The sequence below is a fragment of the Mycetomoellerius zeteki genome, unplaced genomic scaffold, assembly GCF_001594055.1.
Source record: "Mycetomoellerius zeteki isolate Tzet28-1 unplaced genomic scaffold, Tzet1.0 scaffold81, whole genome shotgun sequence".
Lineage (NCBI taxonomy): Eukaryota > Metazoa > Arthropoda > Insecta > Hymenoptera > Formicidae > Mycetomoellerius > Mycetomoellerius zeteki.
This window is the reverse complement of record NW_017257841.1, coordinates 144,359-165,559: the sequence shown is the minus strand read 5'-3', so window position 1 is coordinate 165,559 and position 21,201 is coordinate 144,359. Positions and strand designations below refer to the sequence as shown.

General features: G+C 40.6%; 2 protein-coding genes across 2 annotated transcripts in view; one reads left to right on the top strand and one right to left on the bottom strand.

The window, feature by feature from the left end:
• The window catches only part of MICAL-like (protein), an 85,576-nt gene that overhangs the window by 53,970 nt on the left and 10,405 nt on the right, over positions 1-21,201 (bottom strand).
• Positions 1,486-20,597, top strand: LOC108729900 (uncharacterized). Its single transcript, XM_018459254.1, is given in 16 exon segments — positions 1,486-1,603; positions 11,620-11,840; positions 13,024-13,120; positions 13,208-13,258; positions 14,178-14,287; positions 14,380-14,496; positions 14,591-14,662; positions 14,792-15,225; positions 15,301-15,374; positions 15,451-15,580; positions 15,651-15,872; positions 16,250-16,483; positions 18,369-18,688; positions 19,284-19,530; positions 19,627-19,983; positions 20,120-20,597. Coding segments are annotated over 15 exon segments (2,598 nt in total). The 5' UTR covers positions 1,486-1,603; positions 11,620-11,768; the 3' UTR covers positions 20,181-20,597.

Sequence of the window (21,201 nt, the reverse complement as noted above, 5' to 3'; positions counted from 1 at the left end):
TGCCGAGAAGCGTCGCGTTGGCAAGGAGATGAAGGGAGGAATGAAAAGACGACTCGCGCTGAAATTGAAGTCGAACGAGGGAAAAGACGGAAGCGAGAAAGGCAGAAGAGGTGCGCGGGGTGTACGCGTTGAAGACTTTCAAGCGTTGTTGAGTTGTAGGGTTCCTAAGACACATCAACGATATACCCGCTGGAAAATAGATACTTCAATTAAACCAAATATGTTATACGCTAGATGCGCAAACTGTAGACTTATATCGTCATCTCCGATTGAAACCATCGATGTTCTTGGTTCGATTTCCATTATATGCACTTTGAGTAAAGTTCGCAACTCGTGAAGCAGTCCTATCGACCTCAATATTAGTTATTCGTAGCGCCCATCCCTAACCGGGGCCTGCCCAATGACTGGAAGGACAATAGCTGGAGTTTACGAGGGCCGGTCTGAAACTTGGCTCCAACATCGAACAGTACATGGAACTCAAAACTCACCCCTGTGAGCGAGCGCATCCGCGACGACCTCGGTCTTCACCCGGTATCCAGCCACCACTCTCGCGCGCTCGTTCACCTTCGGCTATCTCCGCTGACGATCGGTCGCGCGCAACCCTCTCCGACAAGGTGGATAGGATGACCGGGGAAAGCGACCAGCGGAGAGGGTGCGGTCGAGAATGCGGGAAACAACGAGGCGAGCGGTTACGCGAGCGGATGGTTCGCAATTTTAGTAGCGATAAGAGGCAACAGAATTTCCGCAGAAAGATGAAGAAAAAGGAAGGGAAGCCACGCATTTTTGGTTACTCTTCCTCATCCCTTTCTCGCCCTCTCTGGTTTGTTGGTATATACATAATATACGAAATTACGAATATGCGTTTGTACACAGAGGACTTCCTCAGCCGTGACTCCCCCAACGCACCTCAAGCGAGAGGGAGCGCGCGAGTAGGAGACAACCACAGTCAGACACGCGTACATCCTTTCACACATGCGTATACATAGATACCGTACAAACACCCACGTATATACGTACAGCATCGGCGGAGGGGTCTGGTGCACCACCAACGGGTTCCCCGACCGTTCCCCTCCATACGGATTAGGTCCTTCTCGCTTCGACCCTTTAGCTGTCCTCTCGCGCTTCTCTTTTTCGCGCGCATGTTTTCCGCGCGCTGGCCCCTCTGACCCACTCGTTGCCGCTCTACTCTCTCGCGCAAACGCTGTGCTCGCATTCTCCCTACCATCTAACGTTCTATCCTCGTTTAGCTCGTTTATGTTTCTATCTCTTCCTCCTGCATCTCCTACCCCCGCAGAAATATGCTCGACGTAGCAGCAACGGCGGCGGTGGAGGTGGTGATCGTGGTGATGGTGGTGGTGACGACGACGACGACAACGGCGGCGGCGGCGACGGCGGCGGCGACGGCGGCGGCAGCAGCAGCGATAGCGGCGGTGTTGCTGCTGGTGGTATGTGCGCGCGCGGTGCTGCCTTAACGGCATATCGGTGCGGACGGTGGCTTTAGACTCGAAGCTGTGGAAGAAGGGCCGCGAGTTCGGCCGTGCTCCGATGGCCTGATACGTACTGCGAGACGCATTCATGAAGCTCCACTGCCCTGACTCGTCGAGTGAGTAGTAGAGTTTGTGACATTTCATTGCTCGATGCCGAGGTGATGGTCGAAGCAGCGTCGAACCAACGGGATGACGCGACGGTAGGATAGGGGAGGGAAATACTCGCCGTGTCGTACCCCGTCGTGCACTCTCCTTTCTCCCTGGCAGTCGCTCTCCCTTCCTCTCGTAATGCGATCATCCGCGAGAGTGGCCTCTTCGCGGAAACGCCGTAGTGAATTGTCTGCTCGACGACGACGGTGACCACGATGACGACGATGACCAAGACGAGGACGAGGACGATGACAATGGCAAGCGAGTCCATGTCCTCGAAAACGGACGACCGTCAGTGGCGCGACATTACCAGGAACGTCGTGCTGCGATCGTCTCTCCTTCGTGGCGGCTGTTAAATCGGCGTGGGTCGATCGAGAGCCGGGGAGAGTAGGGAGAGGAGGAGGCGATTTTTAGCCGAACGGCGGGCAAGAGAGAGAGAGAGAGAGGAGAGAGAGAGAGAGAGAACGCGCGTTTTCTCCTCGAGGCCGATTAACAGTTGGCCCAAGGGACGCGAAACGATCGAGTCGGTTTCTTCGGTGCAGTTGCGAGCCTCGGCCTCGGCCGAGGCGCAATAAATATCGACCACGGGAGTGGAGGCTTAGCGATGCGAAAAGTGGACCATTCGATCGGGTCACGTCATATCTCCTAACACCCGGCGTCGTCGTCGAAAAGGCGCGAGATGCATTACGATCGTGACATGTGCATGTTCTCGGGGGGATGACTCGTGCGCTTCCAATTATCAGCGCGCGAAGCCCCCCGGGAGTCAGGTTTGCGCCCAGACCATCGTAGTAGCGATTTTCTTCGCGATTTAGACGGAACGTTAATTGGTGCGGTGAGGCTGACGTCGGTTCTCGGATTCTGTCGAAAAATGCTGGGGCGAGGGTTGAAGAAACGCTGGTATAAGGGTGCGACTATAGCAGCGGCAACGCTATAAAATATAGCATTTCGGAATGTCGGTATATAGGGGAAATGTATAATATCAATTCTCTATAGTTCCTGTCATATTGAACTATGACCAACGGTTTATCTATAGTAGTACTAGAAATATCAGTAGTAACATGGATCTCACGGCATTTCGATATGCATATTAATGAACGTTTCGGAATTGCTGATACATGGTAGTACGATGATGCATTTATGGCAGTGCCAACGCAGTGATAGTGTAAGGTGATAGTGCTCATGCGACGCATTGCACTTTTCGGATGTCCTACCGCACTGCTAACGCAGTATTAATATATTAAGGTACGTGTCTATATCAGTACCTTTCACCATAATTATTTCCAGCTAAAAATATACACCTATCTCAAAAAGCATCAACGATAATTATCTATTACAATTAGCAAACCGTAAACATTCGACTTTTTTTTTAGAGACATGGTAAAATGTTCCTAAGTACGTGGAAAATTTCGACAATATGGAAATTGTGTGTGAGCGATTTATCGCGTTTCATCAGCTTTTCATTGTCCGTTATGCCTTATTTGCATGCTAAATATATACATAGCTCGTTCGTATCGTTTCGTATTCCTAGAAATCTAATAACCTGACAAACTGTGTCAAGGCAAATTTGGCTGACTGACATTGTGACATAATAAATGATGACAATTAAACCGGTAAATATCCCGAAAATGTCGATCGATATTTTTTCACAAGCGCGCCTTAATTTATTAGTATCGGCACGATACATCGATAGAGCGATGATAATTGGGATTTGCGTTATCGTGCAATATCGATGAGCTCGTTTTGAAATCCACCTGTCTGCTGCGTGACTTTTCAAGGGCTGATGATTCAAGCTCAATTAAGTGCGCGATCCGTTATTAGGGGATAACTACTAACCGAATTTCGTATTTGCTTGCGTTTCTGCGTTTAAAGGTTATGGCACCCAAAATAATTAAAGCACTAAGACGTAAGCAGTAAGCAAATCAACATTTTGGATTTTGCCCGAAAAGAACGATTGTAAAACATCTAAAAATTTAGCTAAATATAGATCTGAAAATAATTTTGTTGAACCATCAAAATACATATATACGTATGATGCCTAAACTAGTTGCTAGAATGTCAAAACTTTTCAACATTGCTCATCATGCTTGTTATTTTGATCCAACAAAATTATTTTTAAATCCATATATAGCTAAATTTTCCAAATATTCTAACAAAATCGTTTCTTTTTTCATGTACTGTTTACATTGCCTTACGTTCTCTACTGTGATTGACCAATTCGCTTACTGTTTACGTTTTACTGCTTTATGTTTTTCTGTGTGCTATGGGCTTAAAGACTTATTCATCTTGTAGCTTATCTCAGAATTAAATTTGTGGTAATTGAAGAGAATCACAGAAGTTGTAAATGTAACGTTACGACTGTTTACAATTTGAACTCACATATGCGGTGTGAATAATTTTCATGCAATCTGTGAAATGAGAATTAGTGACGAGAAAGCTGTAACACAGAGGATTAAAATGATTAGGTTTTCACGGTTAGCAAGGTTAGGTATCTCCTTGCTTACTAGATATTACGAGCAACTCTCAAGGGTATTTCGTATTTCACGCAAAGATCCACAAATCCACCGTATCACGACTTTATTCGCAGAACCGAAGAAATGACATTTTCTATCCTTCTCTAATCGCTATTAGTCTGGAGTTAATGGTGCATCTAATGGACTCACTTATAAGTCTCTTTATCAAACAATTAAATTTTCTTTATGTTACATCTGCAAATTTGGATTATTTTTATAAAAATATACTTGCAATTAGTCGTTTATTCTTTTTTAAGTTATGTCGTTTCGGTTTCTTGAAATTGATTAGTGTGCTTTTTAATTAACACGAATTATGTGGATCTTACAGATATAGCGTCAGTAACTGTGTTACAGAGTTTGGCATCAGCTCCGGAGGGTTAAGAATGAAAATGTATAATAATAAGATATTCTAGACCGCTATACTAATAAATCAAATACACTGTTAAATCTATAGTGTCAAATTTAACCTAGTGTGAATCGCCACTGCTCCTACTAAATATATCGTTATTTTATACTATAAAACGATAATTAAATTTGACACTATAGCGTGTCAATTTGACACTATATAATGTCAAATTGACATTGTATAGTGTCAAATATAATCATTGTTTTAGATAATTACATTTTTAAAATAATGATGTAATTGAGAGTAGGAGCAGTGGCGACTCACCTTAAATTGACACTATGGGAAAGAGGGCGCTAATATATCAAAGATAATATTTTTAAATGTAAATTTTAAACATCTTTCAGTTATAAACTATGCGCCGTTTACTGTCGATTTAAAACGCAATCATAAATTGTATCTAAATAATATCACAATTTTAAATTCAGCGTCGATTTGATAATGATGCTACTAACATCTTAAAAACTTGTAAAAAACTTATTACGTAAAAAAATATTACTTCAGGATTAGAATCTCTCGACTATCCGGAAGAAGCGTCTTTTCCTATTTAACCACTGAAGCATGTAGTGATATTTATAATTATTATTATTATTATTATTATCGTATGTCCTTAATAAATCAACGGTCAATATTATTAGGCACTAATTTAATTGACCTTCACTAAACCAAAACTGTACGTAAATACAATAAAATATTCATTGAATTATGAAAAAATAGTGAAAATTGATCCAATAAATTCTTGTAATGATTTAGATTATAAAACTATTACTAGAATGAATATATAGTTACATAAATGCATCCAATTATTGTATCAATGAGTTAACTACATTAAGTCGGACATTAAGTCGGACATTGACGATCATTCGTTGGACCAAAAATGAATAAAATTTTTTTACTCATTCGAAAATGTACAATTCATAAATTTAATTGTAAGATAAACTACAAGATGTAGGCCATATACAAGAATAAGGCCTGATTTTTCATTAGCTGGTTAACTTATGATTAAACTTAACCTGATGTTTTATCCAACAGACTTCATCTATGACGATGTCATGAATGAAGCTCATTGAGTAAAACATCAGATTAAGATTAACCACAAGTTAATATATAGATAATGAAAAACCGGGTCTAAGTATCTTAAATAGGGCTCTAATTTTATTCCGTTTTTCGAAGAACGTGTAAACGTAAAACGTTTATCCCTTTATATTCGTTTTCAAAAAAGCGTTTATTTGAAGGTAACCATTTACACGTTTAATTAGCATATCCGTTTATAAAAGAAACATTTTTCCGAATATACATTTAAACGAAAATATATTTACATGTATATTTAACATATCCATCTATGAAAAACATCTTTTCGAATATTTTAACGTTTTTTAATAAAATTAAAAATCGAATTTTTTGCATTTTAGCTCAATTCGTCACACTCCTTAATAAAGGGATAAACGTTTATATAAAAAAAGTTATATAAAAAAAGAAAATATTCGAAAAAACGATTCTAATAAATGGATATGCTAATTATACGTGTAAACGTGTTTTCGTTTAAACATATAATAGTTAATTACACGTATATTCGGAAAAACGTTTCTAATAAACGGATATACTAATTATACGTGTAAAGGTATTTTCGTTTAAACGTATAATAGCGAGCCCTAATCTTAAACATCGTAATCTTTAAACGTCGAAATTAGAAACTCAATTAGAAACAAAGTCGATAGCCATCCCTTAATAACGGACCGCGCAATTAATCAGCCATGAATCATCAGCCCTTGAAAAGTCACGTGTAATCGAAACAGAATACGACGATACGATTTAAAATACATATTGCACGATCATGAAACTGCAATTTCACAATTCTATGATCGACTCAAGCAGCTCGATTGCTGCCTTTACCGGCATGGAGCTGCGCGGTATGAAAATTCAATTAAAATTTCAATCTATCGCAGCGCGCTATTGTTCCGCAAGGTGCGAGATTGAACGCTTTCGGCTGATTGTAAGTCCTGATTTCGCCATTTTATTTACCGACGTGGCATCGCACGGCGACCCTGGAGACGTGGACTAAAATTGCGTCGTCTCCACGGAACCGTTCGTTCAATCAATTTAGGGGTTATTTAGAGGTAACACTCGCCCCCGGGTTCGTTACTTGGGCAAACTGACCGATTATATCGTGTCTGCCGGAAACAAAGGACACAGACAGTATTTATTTTTATCCGTTTTGTTCGTCATGCCGCTCTGTCACTTGCAACATACACAGGATGTGCGTTGCTTCGGAATTATATACACGATAAACTAAATGGTTTTATGATAAGAAAACAACGATTCGACAATTCGCCAACGCGACTTCTCTCGAAGTCGCACTATATTATGAAATAGCAATCGGAGTCTCTAAAGGCTCGTCTACATAGAAGTCGTAGACAGTCGTAGAGTTTCAAAAGCGTAAGAAATTGACCAATTCTAGTCGAGTATTCTCCTTATATTTGATTGTGATTGGTTGGTTTCCTACGACTTAAGACTTCATGACCGTCTACGACTTCTATGTAGACGACCCTTAAGAATTCAAGGAAAATTTAAGTAGCTCAGAATTCGAGAAATCCAGAAGAGCCAACGATTTTACTCCTTTTCTCACAATTGAAAAGGGTTAATGCCGTGCACGCTTTCTTCGTGTTTGCTGAATGTCTCGTGTCTGAATAGGAAACAAGGAAATTCGTTATCGGCCGCACAAAGCTTCTCGGGGAAACGAGTCCCGTCGAGAGAGAATTCTGCAAGAGTTAATCCCGTAGAAAGGCGAGCTTAGTGTCGCTTCTCTCGGAATTTTATGACGGCCTTCTTCCAAGACGGTGATTTCTCCTGCTGATATTACTCATTCGAGCTTTTCTTAGAATTGGCCCGAAGTACTATTTTTCCTGATTTTCCTTCACGCACTTTCCACGACGTGTTGCGAATGTTATGTGATAATCCGTATAAAACTTGAGAGCGACATTTATCACACCTCGCAGCTGTGGCGATTGCGGAAATACGGAACAACGGATATGCAAAATATATCACGATTAAAAATATAGAATGACATGGATATTTCCTCTTTTCATTTACTACCAGAATCTGTCACACATTGTTCTCTTGTTTATTTAAAGCCGACTCTACGCATGATATATGTATGACAACATTGGCCAATGTGATATCGTATGTATTTATATGGTCAATTTACATCACGTACACTGCTAGCATTCGGTATTCGTCAAAATTTATGATGGTGATTTTTGTGAAAAAAATATTTTAAAAAATGCTGAAAGATGTACGTTACTCGATTTAGGTAATTGGACACATTTGGCAAAGCAAATTGCGCTTCATAGAGCGCTATTTAATTATTTAAAGTGATTTTGCCAAGAAACATCGGCATTCGATAATATACTTGCATTTCAAAAAGTATGTAGCAAATGTTGAATATGCAGTCTTTGAAAAAAATATGCATGCACTCATATAATTACACATTCTCACATTAACCTGCAAAACAGCTAATTATGTTTTTTGTGGAATAAAACAATTAATTTATAAATTATTGGTATCAAAACGATGATTTCATGAGATACATAAACCCTCACATGCGTTGTTCGGTAGAGTTATTTCTCTGATACTAGAGCAACACTAATAAACGGCTTATTGGATTTCATATTTGGTATCAGTTATCAGTGACTCAAATAACGAAGTTACGCTATCAATTTGAAGGGAAGCGCAACGCAAAGATTAAAATAAACGCAATATATAAATACAGATAAAATAAACCCCAAATCAAAGTAATGACGGAATAAAATTTCAGATTCAGACACGAGCAGCCGTTTAGACCTTAATGACGCATGTTACACGGATTATTTACGGACAAAATGAGAAAATGAGACTATTGTAATCCCAGCCGAGGGTTAACGATTACGCGACGAGGGACACCGCCACCCCCCACGCGTACTTAATTGATTTCCTGTAGTCACTGAAAACTCGCCTGTAATTGAGCAGGGCATTAATAACTCCGCGCACTGAATAATTCGTAGAAACGTACGTTCCTAAAGTCTCAGGACATGCCGGAGGACTTATCGATTTCAGATTAGCACGTAAATTGGCAGGCGAAGAGAGGGTGCAGGCTCGACGAGGATGCAGGGGAGGAATATGCTTTCGCCCACGCATCTGCTTGTCCCCAGGTCATTTGGGGATTCATTTTGATATTCTGGCTATTTCCCTCCTTTCTATATCGAGCATTTGCCAATCGGAATTCAGTCTTCTCGTTTTGTTCTATTCTTCTATCTCTTACTCTATCTCGAATTACTTAACTTTTCTAAAAGCGTTTTCAAATTTCTCGCTCGCGACTTTCTCGAGTATTGTCGATACTGCCTTTAAGAACGTATCCAATTTTAAGCTTGGAAGTAAGGCGAAGCGAAAGTTTTGTAACAGATGTCGCGTAAAATGACCAACTTAACAACTTGTTTCGACGAAAATGGAAAAATTCGACAGTCAGCATGTTGAAAGAAGTACAATGGAACAACTCGGAGCGACTTTAAAACGCGAGTCTAAATCATTTCAACAGTTGAAATATCAGCATGGTGTTGCATGACTCAATGACTTGTGTGTATCCTATTTCCTTTTCCCCCTATATTTCTCCCACATTTCGCCTTTCTTCTCTTTAGCTAGACGAGAACACTACTCCCATTATCGCCAGTCGAATAGGTTCGGGTTCATCAACCCGAGATACATCGATGTATCGACGGCGGCTTTATCTGACTGCCCGACTACACCTGATCACACATGCACAAAGCCATCTCCATTTTCAGGACGGTACTCGGTTTTTCATAGCGTCATAGCCTTGATGGCGATTTGCGTTGACCTTGCATTGTTCGGGAGATCAGTCGGATGGTAACGTGATATCATAAGTAACACGATACCATCAGTAACGCGATCACAGCGTTACGGCGTCATTTTTAACAGCGAAACTTTGAGTTTCCGCGAGTCATTCGTGTTTCGCCGCAAGGTCCATGAAAACTTTCGGGCGACCTGTATTGTCGTACTTTTAACGCTGAACGTGATAGCCCGACTCTTTTTTTCCTTAAGTTTTCGTGGAAGACCTTCTTTTTCTTGTCTTGACGCGCAAATCGCCCGACTGGAAGTTCCGTTTCTGTTGAAAAAAGTCGACCACATAAAGCCCAGATTATATCTTGTCTTATGAATTTCCCTAGTTGAGCCGGGGAACGTTTTCCGGGTTTATGAGAAACACTGCGGAGATTTTTATTCGACTATGAGAAAACGGCGGATATATATATATATATATAATAAAGTAAATCTTCATCCGCAATCTGAAACAACGCACACAGAAGAGAAGCGTTTATAGCGTCGAACTGGCGCATTTTGCCGTTTGCCGTTTATTATTGTCGCAGTTCGTTGCATGAGCACGTGGAACTGCGGAAACTGAAAGGCGGAAGTAGAATCCCGGTAAAATGCCCGGTTTTCTTTTATTCGAGCTAAATGATCTGTCCGAAGATGCTTTTATCTATCTAACGAACTTTATATACGATATATGGTACTATGTATCTCATATAGATTGTGTATCTCATGTAGATTGACGCAGACGTGAGAAATAAATCGATGCTCGTAAAGTTCAAACGCAATATTCGACAAAAGCTTTATTATTTATTATTTATTATTATATCAATAATTGGTCTGTCGATTAAATTTCTGCTAGCTTCTCCGGCATAAGGATAAAAAAAATAACAATTTGGAATTATAATTTATGAGTTTTCGAATCTAGCTAATTGATCTTTCATTGGCAATGTTTTCATCCTCTGAAATTTTCATCCTTCGTCTTTCTGCAATCTGGGTCTTTGAATTTCAGTACAGATTTTTATCTATTTTTCGGGCTGTATAAAAATCTGAAAAAATCTTACTTATGAAAGCTTCAATAATGAAGTTTTACTATCATAGAAGTTGGATTTTACGATTTTTTACAGATTTAAATTTATCTATCAGAATTCAAAAAATCAATTGGGCTTTAAAATCCAATATTGCTGATAAAGAGTTAAATATTTCGAATTGCAGAATTGAATATTTTCACTCAGACGCACTTAAAAATAGATTTCTGTTTGTAATGACTTCAAAACTTTTATCTTATTGTTAATTCAATCGTTATAAATAACTTTATAAATATAACTTATAATTCTAAGTCGTTCACTTTCCCACAAATGTTAGAGAGTTAATTGTACGGAGATGTTGGATCAATCAATGCCAATGACATTCGGCGAATATATAGTCATCAATAGCGATTGTAAAAATAGCTTACGTAAATGTCCCTTAATATACGTACAAATGTTTCTGTTTCTACGAGTTAAATGTCTGATATTTCTGTCCACTTTTCTTAATCCGATGTGCTTTGATAAATAATGAGAGCGGCACGTTCTTGTCGGAGGAAGTGTATCAAAAGACAAAGCATTAAAAATTGAACGAACTATAGAGATGTACGAGAAAAGTAGCTATTTTAGAATGTCGAGTAGATATTCCTAAAATTTCGAGGTTCAAATTTCGTAGGTACAAGTACCGAAGAAATTGAAATTCGATAATATAAAAAAATTCAATCTGAGAATACGTTACACTTTCTTGCAGAATCTTATTTCTCAATAACTTGCAGTTAAAAACTGTTATTTAATTGGAATATATACTCGTACGATTTTATTTGTAGAATTTTTTTGCAGTTTAATTTTATACGCACGCGTAAACGAGGGAGTCTTGTATACGCGTAAACGAGAAACGTGAATAATTAAATGGAAAGATAGAGACATAAGCGTTTTAAATTATGTACAGCTTTTCTTCAAAGCGCAAGTAGAAGACGTGGAAATTTCGCTTAAAAATCAGGACTTTTAAAGCAGAATTTTTCACTTTAACGTCGTTGTATAACATATTTTTGGACGCGTTATTGGAATAAAAATGTTTTTTTACCAATTTAGTTTGTAATTCACTTGTGTGTCTATATACTCTGTTATGTCTGTATCTGAAACGAAATGATGAAGAAGGTAAAAGGACAATTTGCGGGATGTTTCAGTGGGCGTGCGGGGGTGACTGGAGTGATGGGATGGGGCCAGAGCCCCATGGAGTTCGGGTAGACCCGTCTCCGGCCCAGCTCCCCAGCCCCCTCCGCCATCGATATCGACACCGCTCCTGCCAGCGACGCAGAGGGCCGCCTCGATCGCGATGGAGGCCTCTAGCAATCAACAACAAAAAGAGAAGGAGCCACGCGTTCACAGGCCTTACGCCTTCGACAAGGTACATTCTTTTCTCGCCCGAATAAATCATTTCCCAATCGCGGCGTTACAAACGTAATAGCTGCATTCAGCAGAAAAAGCAGCTTTAAATTTCTTGTAAATGTTGTAAAATTCTTTAATGATTGATTTATAGAGGAGAGTGGTCTCTAAATCGGACCGTGTTCCAAATAGGATCTTTTTAATTTAAATGAATACGGTTAAGCAGATTTGCGTACTATTTATAATGTAAAGTCCTTATAAGACATCGAACATGTGATAGCAGTTTGACAGTTCTCTATCATAACATTCATAAAATAGAGGCAAATATGTATTTTCAGTCATCGCGTGCGAAAATTTAAAAAAAAAAAAATCCTTGTAAATCATTATTTAAAAGGTGTTAAAAATTTGAAAAGTAATTGATTTAAGATAATTAAAGAGTGTAGAATTAAAAAATATAAAGCATTTTGTGATCACTTTTGCGATTAATTGTAAAATTTGTTCCAAAGTTCGAAAAGACCCGTGTCCAAACCGGACAGTACAGTGAATAATTTATAGGCCTGGTTGTAGTACTGGTGATCGGCTGACCAGATCTGGTCCAAGCAATTAAATCAGTAAAATATCACGAATCATCAGACTCAGATTAGTTGAGTTTTATTGATTTCAATTCTAATAATATAAACAGTCAGTAATTTCTTTTTTCTTTCGAAAAACTTTTTATCTTTGACTGTCAAATTGCTCGTTTTTACTCAATACTAAGAAAAATACATTTAAATATTTTAAAATTTCTATCTAAAAATCCATAAAAATAGGAGTTTTCGATTTGAACCAGGGAATGGTCCGATGGTTCCAAATCGGACCGGAAAAAGCGTTTTTACATTTTCCATTATAGTTTAACACAGGTGAGAGATACGTCAAAATAATCTAAAGCAAAAATGAAGGGAATTAAATGATCTTTCCAACGGCACCTTCGATTCTATGATCGGGCTTTATTTACGCCTTATAGAGAGCAAAAACTGCAAATAGGTCCGATTTAGATTACTCTTCCCTACATTTAGATCCAGTGAAGAACTAAGGGTAAATTAAACCAATTATATCAAAGAATTTTACAATAGTTGCAAAGCTGCTTTTTTTTGCTGAATACAGCCAATGATTAAACGTCGCTAATGAACCATAATAATCATTTGTCGCGTTGATCTCTGGCGCAGATGGAGGGGCTGGTGCGGGAGATGCAAGACCCTGAGAGCGGGGTACCCGTGCGCAGCCAAAAACAATTTCTCACCTCGATCCCTTCAGCGTTCATGGGTGAGTGCCATCGGTACCTGCGTTGTGGAGTAAGCGTAAGCGGCCATCACGGCCAGGACACTACAGTAGGCTGCCTGCGTGTTGCAGGTTACGACCTCATCGAGTGGCTGATGGAGCGGCTTGCCATCGAAGAATCAGGTACGGGCTCGTATGTCTACTACTGATCGTTGCCGGCTGCTCTCCGCTCCTGTGCCGTTCTGTCCCTCGCTCGCTCGGCTCGGTGTCCTCCCCTTCCCCCCCCCCCACACGCGCAACCACAACGCTCTGCCTGAGGATGCTAACGAACTATCGATATAGTTTCGCTTCGCAGTATCCATTTGCATCGATACTCTTCGCTTTGGTGCCTTTAAAGAGCATCGATTACATCTAACACGTCACACTACACAGAATATTCTTTTTCGTTCAAGTCGAATATGAATTTACGCTGCTGGTTATTGAAAAGATGAGAGATTAATGACGAGAGAACTCGCGAATTTGCAGCTGAGCAACGGTAAATATTCTCGAGGATTTTCTGGATTTCGTTCAGTTTTTTCTCGCCTCGTGCAAATGAAGACCGTAAATTACACTCCTGTTCCGTCGCGAAGCGAGCGTAATTCGTGTCAAATGCATTTAGAGAATAAATGTCTTCGTAACTCGCAGAAATTCGCGGATAGTATTTATAAAAATATAGTGGATCGATATTTATATAGTTTAATTTACTAGAAAAACCGAATTAATTATTCGTTATTAATCACTTGAAGAGAGAGAGAGAGAGAGAGAGAGAGAGAGAGAGAACAGGAGAGCGAGCTGGTGTCCTCTTCGAAGAAAGGTCATCAAAGCAACACACAATCAATTTCCTAAAAATAATAAAAACTAAAATTTATTATGGGCATTTCTTCGGACGTATGTACGTCCGCTAGAAAAATTATAAGAACAGACAACCAAAATACGACACAGAGCAATGTGACATCGTTTGAGTGATCTGCACGACCCTAAGCAACACTAAGCGATTCTTAGAGACACTTCTGTTGATATAAGCGTTTCTTCAGATATCAAGATGCATTATTGTGTTTGACAGTAGAGGCGGTCCATATTGCTAATCAACTATGCCAGTATGGCTACTTCTTCCCGGTGAATGACTCCAAGACACTTACTGTTAAGGACGATAGCTCTCTGTATAGGTTTCAGGTGAGTCGTATATTCGAAAGTAATGAAAGAGTAAAATTTCCGATTTATCCAAAATCTTTTAATTCTCATATACGAAAAATTGATACGCGTAGACACCCTATTATTGGCCGTGGCAACATAGAACCCCCGACAACGTGGAGTACGCGATCTATCTGGCTAAACGAACTCTGAGGAACAAACAACGTCACGCTCTCGAGGATTATGAGATCGTATGTAAAATCACGTTGCTAACGCGCTAACGCGATAATGAAAAATTTATTTAAAGACTTTCTTTCGTAAAAGAAAACCGTACTATCTCTTTAGGAAGCTTTGAACAGCCTGCGTAAGAACTTGCAGAACAAGTGGGACATAATACAACTACAAGCAGAAGAACAGGTGAATAACTATCCGTTATTATTGCACTTAATTTTCAATAGTATACCGCAAGTATTGTCCCACGTAAATACCAATTCCGCATATTCGAGCACGTGACTCCTTGAAATGCTGCTGATTGTGTGGGCTCAGGTACGCTTATCTAAGGAGCGCAAGAAAGGCGACAAGATAGTGAGCGATTCGCAGGAACGAGCATTTTGGAGAGTATATCGACCGCCACCCGGTTGTCTCAGTAGCCTGGAAGCCGTGCCCGTACCCACTCGTTTTCGCCCTGGACTTCCACGACCTCCGTCACGTAAACGCACTCTCACTGGTTAGTGCCAATCTTCATCGATTGGCTTTCCTGCTGTTTTAAATCTCCGATTTATACCCGTATATAATTTTTAACAGGTGGCCCTTCTACGGAAAAGTTTGATACGCACGAGGATAAAAGTTTCGACTGCGATCGAAAATTTGAAATCATACTTCGAAACGTACGTAGAATACGATCCAATGTTCGTACAACCGCAACCTTCCAATCCATGGGTCACCGACGATCATACGTTTTGGCAATTGAATAGTAGCTTGTAAGTAATGAAAATCGGATTATCTAATCTATGGAACGCGACAAATTCAATAATATACTTTATATGCATATCTAGAGTGGACGTTCCTACAGAGAAACGCGTTAAACGATGGGCGCTGTCGATGGAAGAACTTATGTCTGATCCTACAGGTAAACTTTTCGATCGCATTAATAGAACATAGTTCATTCCGCTAGCAAACTCACAAGCACTATTCTGCCGCAACAGGTTTACAAGAATTCACGAATTATTTAAGAAAGGAATACAGCCACGAGAATATAAGATTTTGGCTGGCGGTCAAAGATCTCAGGCATAGTTTTCAAGCACAAATACCTGACAAAGTCAACGAAATTTTTAGGTACGCACATGTTACGCTATTTCGATCTGTAAAAAATAATCTATTCGTAACGTTTCGGAAATTCACGCAGAGAATTCCTGGCACCTGGAGCTCCGTGCGAAATCAATATAGACGGGAAAACGATGGAGAAGATTCATCAGGAAATGAAAAATCCGAGCAGATTTACGTTTGATTCCGCCGCGGAGCATGTATATACGCTACTGCTAAAGAAGGACTGCTACCCTAGATTTATTCGTTCCGATCAATATCGTAATCTCTTAGCTGCTGGCGTGCAACCTCTGCAGAAGAAAAGGTGAGTCTCTCATCGAATTAGATGGTCTTGCTGAAATATCTAAAAATTTAATGAAATATCTAAGATACAAATCTGAAAGTAAACTTATTTGGCTATCAAAATAATTTTGTAGGATGCTCAAACTGGTTGCTAGAATGTCGAAACTTTTTGTAGCATTGCTCATCATGCTTGACGTTCCTACGTAATTATTTTTATGATCCAACAAAATTATTTTCAGATCTAACTAAACTTTTAGATAATCCAGCAAGATCTTTCCATGTACGTGTCGTATTAAGTCCATTTTACAATTACGTAAACATAGTTGTAAGTAACTGTAGTTGTAAAATGGGCTTCAGTCGCAAGCTACACGCATCGAAGCGCCTTGTTTGTTTTTCCAGATTTTTCGTCTTCGGCGGCCAAACAAAGAAGAAAGTTTCCTCCACTTCGACACCAACGTCTAGCACTTTGCAGCACGCTAACATAGGTGGTGGCGGCGGCAGGCGAAGAGGAAGCGACCGGAGTCTGTCTGGAAGCGCCCATGAGCTCGCGGTGTGCGGCGTCCGTGACGTCACTTCCGCGCCGCGAGTTCCGCACTCCCACAGCCAGTCGAATCTCACCGACATTCCATACAGGTATGCGGGGATTGGGGGGCCCGAGAGTGTGGTTCCCGAGAGAGTATATCTGTCCTACGTTGTCCGGCGAGATACGGCTATTCTTGCGCTTTTAGCATGTTATCCATACGCGCGATATCGGGTGGACGTGGCCGATGATAGGCTTATTCGTGCGCGTCGTATTTTCAGGGGAGATCTACCACGACTCGTAAAGATACCTTCGAGGCCTAGTCCACGTAGTATTCAGTAAGTCACCCCCGATACATACCACGGTTTTCTCAATTAAGTGTAGGAGCGGACGGCGCGCGCGGAACGCACAAAACTGTAAGAGACCCTCTAATAACAGTCTGGACACGAATCGTAGTTTTATATGTAAAATAGTAATTTAAAAAAAAAATCGTCGAGAGAGAAAGACCTACATTTACTATTTCTTTTTCTTTCTCCTTCTGTTTCATCTTTTTCTTATGTATTCTTCTCTCTCTCTCTCTCTCTCTCTCTCTCTCTCTCTCTCTCTCTCTCTCAGGAATTGTTAAAGTATAGAGGATCAATCAAAAGTGACTTTCTCATGTCCAGACTCTTATTAGAGGATCTCTACAGAAGAGACTTGTTACTCGCGTTCCTTTCGTGTTCCCGTGCCGCGTGCCAGCTCTTGCGTATTTCAAAATAACGATCGAGCAATAACGAGCCCGGTCCGAGATACACGAAGGGAGGACAGTACGAGTTATTAACGCGCTCCGTTGCACCGTGCGCTCCACTGTACCTTCGTATCAGACTTTGGCAGACCCTCTTATCTCGGTGTGTTTGAAAACTCTCGCACTCTCAAAGAAATCATTTTATGAAAAGTTCACCAAAATGTATGTAAAGCAATGTATCATTGATAATAGTATTGTATGACAATATTGTGCCCGTTCCTCGATAAATTTCAGTGTTTCTGAATACTATCAAATACTATCCTATGCGGAGTGTCTCAAAAACTTCTAAATCATATATTCTCTTTTGATATACAAAATAAAACAAAGGAAAAAAGTTCTTATTGACCTGTTATCGTATTTTGAGACACTCTGTATAATTGTCTTGATGTCGATATTGTGTCGTCCGTATCAAGCTTACTATACCTCTGTACTCATATATATCTCTCTGTAATATTTTATGTAACACATTACCTATACGTACGATACTTGTCGAGCACATTATTTGCACAGCAAGGAAAGTATGTACCAACTCTTTTCACGTTATAAAATTTTTTTTATGATTTACGTTTTCTAATGTTCGATGCACAGAAAAAAACGTTTTTGCTGAAGTATTTAAAAATTTAGCTAGATACTGATCTGAAAATAATTTTGTTTCGATCCATCAAAATAATTATGTAGAACGCTTAAACGTTAATTATAATGCTGCAAACAATTTTAACATGCTAGTAATTTGCAGTGTAAGCGTCCCACATTATTTTAACCATCCAAACAAAATTATTTTCAGATCTGCATCTAATTAAATTTTTAGATACTTCAGCAAAACCATTCTTTTCGTGTAAATGTTTATCCAATGTTAAAATCCTGCGATTACTCGAATGCGCGACAAGAATTCTGAGGATTGAAACGATCCCAACATGACAGAACAAATCGCCCAACGTCCCCTACAGGACGCCCCGGAATTATTCGTCTTTGCACCGCTACTTTTCAAGCGAGAATAATTCCGGGAGATCCTTGTAACATTTGTATGTATATAAAGACTTACATTTTCCCTAGTCGTTGAATGGAGTCGCATGCATGTAATCGACTGAGATTGATAAAAGACACGTACATATATATATATACGCAGAACACACGAAACACGCACACGAAGCGCGTGGTACCTTCTGCCGAAAGCAAACGGTGAAAACTAAATATAATAAAGTTCCTGTTGTCAGGGATGCTGGCACGACGGAAATGGCAGTTCGCCCTATGGACGACGTGTGCCCGTGGGAGGCCGTGCCGGGCCCGAGCACGGAGCACGGGGCAACGGGAGACGCCGTGTCCTCTGGAAGGACAGTGTCAGCTGATCAGACCCGACACGTGTGGGACAGTGGCGGTCACGGGACGACCGCACACTCCGCCGAGGCACGTGCCTCCCGGAAGAATTCGGCACAGTTGGACTCGTGCAGCTCGTCGTCGGACGTCAGCCTTGCTATCGCGGACGTATCCGAACGGTTGCGGAAGTCATGTAGTTTGCAGCATAGCGGTAGCATAGGTCGGTATACAACTGAAAAACTTATTGCGAATGCGTTCAATAAACATAACGGTTGAGTGAGCGCTAAGTAATTGTTGCCAGTGTTTAGCGTTGACTAGGAATGTTGCTTTTAACAACATGTTGCTTTTCTTCGAAGATTGGAAACTTTAAAAGAATTCAAATCTTCGAAGTTAATAATTTCAACTGTCAAAGTTTAAGGTGCCTTCGAAACTTCGAAAAATATATTTGTGCAATTAAACAAAATTAAAATATATTCATAATATATATTCTAATATATATATATATTTGTATCTATTTTATGAAGTTATATTCGTTACTATTAACTATATTAAATTAATAATTGTATGTATAATTTTGATTCTTTGAAATTTCGAAGATTGAAATATCAAAGTTTCGAAGCTTCGAATGTCAAAGTTTTTGAAGCAAATCACCAACCACAGACCTTTAAATCCATAAGATAAATCTAGAAAAATATACCAAGGCTCATTCAACCGTTGTGTTTGCTAAACACATTCAATAAGAAAGAAGACATCGCATGAAAAGTAAAGTTTATCTTTAAACATCGTCTTCCCTTTTCTGTTTTTAAAACACTCAGGTACATCGACTTCAGGCCCGATAACGCGAAATTATTCTACCTGTTCAGCGAGCGGTCGTATCAGGCTGGCCGAGATAGGTCGTATATCCGTGTCGTCCTGTAACTATCCGTCGCCTCAACAGTCATTCGAGTACTCCCACGCGGTGGTAGAAAAGGTTGAAGAGAGATCGTCCCTGGAGAAGATCGTGCCCGAGGAGGAAACTGTCGCGGAAGCTGTCGTCGTCAAGGAGAGCCAGCCGAGTCCAAAGTAAATTACTCATGAAATATATATACCTGATATGGATAGTATTTGACAATCTGTTTCGGCTACCATCAAGAAACGAAATCCCGCTTCTATCTCCAGGACAAGCGCGAAGGCGCCCTTAATCAGCATCAGCGCGATCGTAGGCGATCTACCGAGTGACAATTCCACGATGGAGAACGCCGACGAGGACGCGAGCGAAAGCTGCACGGCAAAGGATGCGGGAGAGATTGTCGCTGAGGAGAAAATAAAAGGCGAGGACTCGCGGGCCGACACCGGGGCGGATGTGTCGCCGGTGGCCGAGGATCCGGCGACGACCGAGGAGCTGCTCGAGGAGGTGCAGGTCGTGCCTGTTTGGGAACCGGACGCCCAACAGGAGGACCGACCGGCGGCGTCGCAAGCAGAGCCTCGGGAGAAGCGTGACAATAATGTTAACGAAGTATGCCCGTGGGAGGACGAGTAAGTACCTGACCCGACCTAAACCGCTTACGCTTGCTGTCGCGACGATCGCTTCCAAAAGTTTCTCTCACCGTACTCAAGTAATAACCTCGTAATAATGTTCTTATTCGTACGGAGCGCTCACTGTCTGTTTCAGGGAAAACTGTAGAGTGGATGCACCCTATGTAAAAACTTATGCGACTTTAGGTTACTTGTAATTTGTCGTTGATATTAAATCTTGCATTTTACATTTACAACATTCACAAAATCGATTTTCACTTTAATCCACTTTACTGACCTCGCGTGTCCAGACCCTTGCGCGACGAAGCTTCGATCGCTTCCTTAATTAAGTAAAGACACAAAGCATCTTTTGAGAACAAAGTTTACTTACGCGGAAGGATTTAATAAGACGAGTGCACTTGCAGTCACACGGCTACTGATAGCATTCATTCAGCTGCAGACGGATTTTCACGATATTGTGTCAGTAATCACAATGTTGCATGCAATGACAAAGATTGCGACAGTTCGTTCGATAGAATTGATAACGCGAAAATATGTATGTCGCGAGACGAAAAACGAGCATCGACGTCTAGTCTCTAACACTGCATCGAGTACCTATATTTATATTATACGTATGGCCTAACGATCAGATTTGCTCGATATTATCAGACTCCGTGATGGATTCTGATTAAATCTCGATACGATCAAGAACTTGGAGCTCTTTCGCGTCCTTTGCTAGAGTTATTTAATCTCTACTGTTTGTACCATCGTCGGTATACGTGAGTAATGTTGAAAAAATGCGCAAGAATTATTTGTGAAGGAAAGGGATTGGGCGTTATTGTTTAAAAATTAGAGTGCAGTCTCCAATGTTGTTCGTAGATTAAACGTAGACTAATGTAGCAACCTAGCAACCTAGAAGATGTGACAAGTAGCGATAGATCGTGTGTCTCTCTCTCTCTCTCTCTCTCTCTCTCTCTCTCTCTCTCTCTCTCTCTCTCTCTCTCTTTCTCTCTCTCTGTCTGTGTTGAGTAAAAGTTTCAACGGCGACGTGTTGCCGAGCAAAAGTAGTAAAGTAAATTCGAGTGCGCGGATTGGGAACTCGTTATGCTCAGTTCGTATCACGTGCAAACGCACGCTCGTAGGGTGCCAGCCAAACTTGAGCCATTTGGCCGCTCTCCATGGTCGCGCTTTTCCCGGATACTCACTTTTCCGCGAGTCACACCTCGTGAAACTTTACGT